The sequence below is a fragment of the Limulus polyphemus genome, unplaced genomic scaffold, assembly GCF_000517525.1.
Source record: "Limulus polyphemus unplaced genomic scaffold, Limulus_polyphemus-2.1.2 Scaffold279, whole genome shotgun sequence".
In the NCBI taxonomy this organism is placed as follows: domain Eukaryota; kingdom Metazoa; phylum Arthropoda; class Merostomata; order Xiphosura; family Limulidae; genus Limulus; species Limulus polyphemus.
Window position 1 is genome coordinate 610,241 of NW_013665889.1, and position 4,246 is coordinate 614,486.

General features: G+C 30.5%; 1 protein-coding gene across 16 annotated transcripts in view; it reads right to left on the reverse strand.

Moving 5' to 3' along the window:
• Window positions 1-2,378: 2,378 nt before the first annotated feature.
• The window catches only part of LOC106456999 (Down syndrome cell adhesion molecule homolog), an 81,938-nt gene continuing 80,070 nt past the window's right edge, over window positions 2,379-4,246 (reverse strand). For all 16 annotated transcript variants that reach the window (XM_022382798.1, XM_022382801.1, XM_022382804.1 and 13 more), the window contains one exon: window positions 2,379-3,240. In XM_022382798.1, coding sequence (XP_022238506.1) covers window positions 3,157-3,240 — 84 coding nt within the window. In that variant the 3' untranslated portion in view covers window positions 2,379-3,156. The remainder of the gene's footprint in view (window positions 3,241-4,246) is intronic.

Consider the following 4,246-nt stretch of genomic DNA (forward strand, 5'->3'; position numbering starts at 1 on the left):
TTCAGACCATATAAACCTCAAAAGTTTACTATCACTACTACAATTTTCTAACGAGAGATATGATGCTTAACTATTTCAAACTTTTTTTGGTTTGATATTTTCCTGAACCAGGCCTACTCCTTTAAACACTATTTATTGCTGACAAAATGTGTTAAAATCACTGGTGATAGGAACTTTCAGAGTAATTTTAATGTTAATTTCGAGCTCAACGTTTCTTAGAAAAAATGGTGAATTTATATTATATATATTCTGATATTTACTTAAATGTGTATATTCCTAGTACTTATGAATCAAAAAAATAATAATATGTAAACCATATTATATCTGCCACATCCTGTGCCGAAGAGGATTTTCACCTAATACCAGGACTTATCAGGCTGGCTGTGATATATAATAAAAGTGCATAGTACATTATCATTGATATAACGCAAGTTTAATTCCTAACTTACAATATTCTTAGAAGCTGTTTAAACAATCTCCTTAGATTTACTATGTTAATGGCTACATAACCAATTGGTGAATTTATTAAACTTTCAGACTTATTTACCAGACTTACTAGAGTCATATCTTCAGAAAGAATCCAGGAGTTTTCATTCTAGACAGGTAAAGCGTTAAGCAACTCATGTCATTACATTATATAATATTTGAATGGTTTTATTTTGTTAGTCCTTTTTTCTTAAAATCAATATCATAACATGTTGTAACTTGACCAGCACTATTCAAACTAATCATAGATATTGTTCCTGGTGACAAGTGTTAGATATACTCGACTGTTTCACTTACATTTAATATGAGAGTTATGATTTATATAGTTATAAAGTGAGAGTGTTAAATTTAGTATTTTTAGAAATGATAACTTATCGAATGATAAATGTTTACGAATCATTTGTTGTTTAGTTCAATTGTTTTGAACTTACTTCACATTATTTGAATCTTCTGAGTTTTTCTCGTTGCTTTAAGTGTGTATTCTTCCATCATAACGTCTCGTTGTTTGTAGAAAGTTTTAGGTAGGCCTCAGTTTGGCAATATATATAGGTGACCAAGTTAGTACAAGTTAAGTAAGTTAGTGAAAGTAAGACTAAGTTATTGAGAGACATAATCAAATAGACCTAGACTGTGTTTGTCAGTTTAACCATAAAGAGTGTATAGTGGCGACTTTTAAAGTGTAATAATCGCAGATTGTATTGTAATAACAGAGTAGACAAGAATAACTCGTCTTGTCAGTTTGGTTCTAAAGTAACTGAACCGGCCTGTGTGGACTTTCGACGAAAAAAAAATTTAAAGCTCTGGATTCAACTGCGGTGATTAAGTGTGTAACGAACACGTGTGTATATATATATATATATATACGTTTGATTTGTTTTGAATATATTATTTTAAAAAACAAGTGGACTGAATGCTGTCCATTTATTGTTATAACTTATCGCCAACGGTCTCAGACACCTATTGTAAAGAATCAAAACCTGACAACGCATCTTCATAACTTTATCCTCATTACTTGAAAAGAATGGAGTACTTCATGTACATTACGTATTTTATAAACCTTATTTTTATTTAACACATTTCTCAGGTGAAGCCAATATTTGTTTACATTAGGTTTTTAAATTAACTTGTAATAAAGTATGAAAACCATGTTTTTCACTGGAACAAAAACAAAATTTATGTACCAATCAAATTTGTGAAAGCCAAAACAGTATTAAAGATTTAAATACTGGTTGATGAAATACCATTTTTAAATTTTTTGTATTCTGTTCGTAAATCACCATAGTGCTATTTAATATTAGTGGTCAACACAAGCTAATCCAAAGACTTTTTTTAAATTTCCATTAAAATGATCTAAAGGTAAGGTTGAAACCATCGCATATCATTTGTTTGGCTTTTACTGCAACTACGCAAATATGCGGTAAAAGAGTTGAGAGCACATGTAAGATTTTGTATAAATTATTTTAGTTCACAAGTTATAACCGTCAAAACTACGGTTCAATTAAGACATGACTCACAGTACAAAGAAACAGTTCTTCAACTCACTGTGAGCAAAATTTCTAAATGGTGATATTATGAACCTCAGATAAAACTACATATAAATATAAATGCGCAAAATGTGTCTCGAAAACATGTAACAAAATATTACGAGTGATAATAAAATTCTGATGTAATGTACATCAAACACGTAAAATATTTATTTTTCTCATATGAAAACAGAAATGTATCTTTTAAATAACATTTTTGTAGTTTTTTTTTTAGAATTGTAACTAGAAAATAAATAATCATATACTTAGGATTTCCAGCTACTTGCTATATCATAAAATATGAAAACGCATTAGGTTTTTGTGTTTATTTAAATGTGCTTAAAAACTTAAAAGTGCTAATAAAACTTGTCATACACAAAAACATTTATTTAAACACTAACCAGTTTTATTAATTCAGCGCATGCAGAAACAAAGTTGTTTTACTGTTGTAATCTTTAGCTAACCCTAAGGTAAAGTATTTAGTTACAACAACACCACAAGAGTACACGGTTATTTAGAAAAACCCTCGTTTATAAACACTGACGAGGCATTCGACACAGACAGCAGCTCCTGAAGAATAATAAACTTGTAATAAAAGTTGTAAAATAACTAAACATGCAAAAAATCAGCTTTCTGTAAAAATCACAGATATAAAATAATAGAATAATTCATGACACAATGTAAATCTTTAACTTGTTACTATACAAATATCATACATGTGAAACAGTAAATACTATAAAAGAGCCAATACATAGAAGCAGCGAATTTTCATTCAATCACAAATACGAGAGTTCAATATTATGTTACGTAAATAATTTCTGAATGAGTACTATACAAATACTGGACATTCCTTAACAATCGCAACTTTGAAAAACAGGAAATACAGTAAAAACTGTAAAACAATATGTGATATACATGATTAAGTACAATGACACGCTAATGTCACCTTTACAGTACTGGTACTTGAAAAACAAAAGGCGTATTTATTTGATAAGTAATGTCTTAATCAGAAATAACTTTCAAAATGAATTTGAACAGTCATAATCACAAATGTTTGAGTATCGAGATTGCTAAACTTGTTCAACATATTTACATATATCTAAGTACAAATTGTTAGGGTGTTTAATTCTTTCTTCAACAAACCGTTTCACTTCAGACTGTTAGAATACTGACTGTTTCGGATCTGTCGCACATCTTGTTTGGATCCTGACAACCCCTGAATTCGAGCGTCCTGTTGAAGAAACCGTTTAAACAATAACTTTTCCATTGAGTAAAAATAGATTGACACCTTAAAAACGTCAAACTATAGAACAAAAAAAATCTAAAAAATATACTATTAACAGTTAAACAGTAACAGTAAATAGATTAAAAATCAGTTTGTTTTATTAATGAACGAAATCCTTTAAAAATAAACCAAAATGATTTTTAAAAATCTTACTTTAAAAGGAAAAGAGAAATTTGGAAACAAAAATCAAGCTTTTGATGAAAACCAGACAATGCAGAGGCGCAGCATAAAGGACTAAACTAATACCTACAATGTACAAGCTATAATGACGGATTTAGAAGTGCATCTCAGTGTTATATATCCGCGGACATAGGCCTCGCATTTTTACAAATGTACATAATATAAGAGTTAATAAAGTCACAAGTAGTTAAAGAAGAAACGCCATATAATGTTAAATAGCCCCATCCAACAAAGTAAGGCAGTAACCAGCTGATGCCACAAAGTATTGGACTGGCAATTTCATAACTTCTATATTAGTTTATTTTCTCCTACTTCCTCTTATTTAGTAGAACGTTATGTTTTAGGTCGTTATCCTAACGAAATTTAATGCCAGAGTCAATTAAACGTTGTTTATTGGAAATTGCTGGATGAACCAAGATGTTATGATGTTTTTCCTTCCTCGTAACATCATCAATTTACCAATATTTTTCACCTCTGCTACAAAACAAAAAATCCTTATGCTGTTGAAAATTAACCATCATGTTTCACCGCTTTGCTTACACACTGTTGCTTAAACATTTTATAGTAATGTTTCTCAACGTTATACTCTTATAGTCGTGTCTCTCGACGAAAACTACCACAGTCACGTCTCTCGACGAAAACTATCACGGTCACGTCTCTCGACAAAAACCACCACAGTCACGTCTCTCGACGAAAACCACCACAGTCACGTCTCTCGACGAAAACTATCACAGTCACGTCTCTCGACGAAAACTATCACAGTCACGTCTCT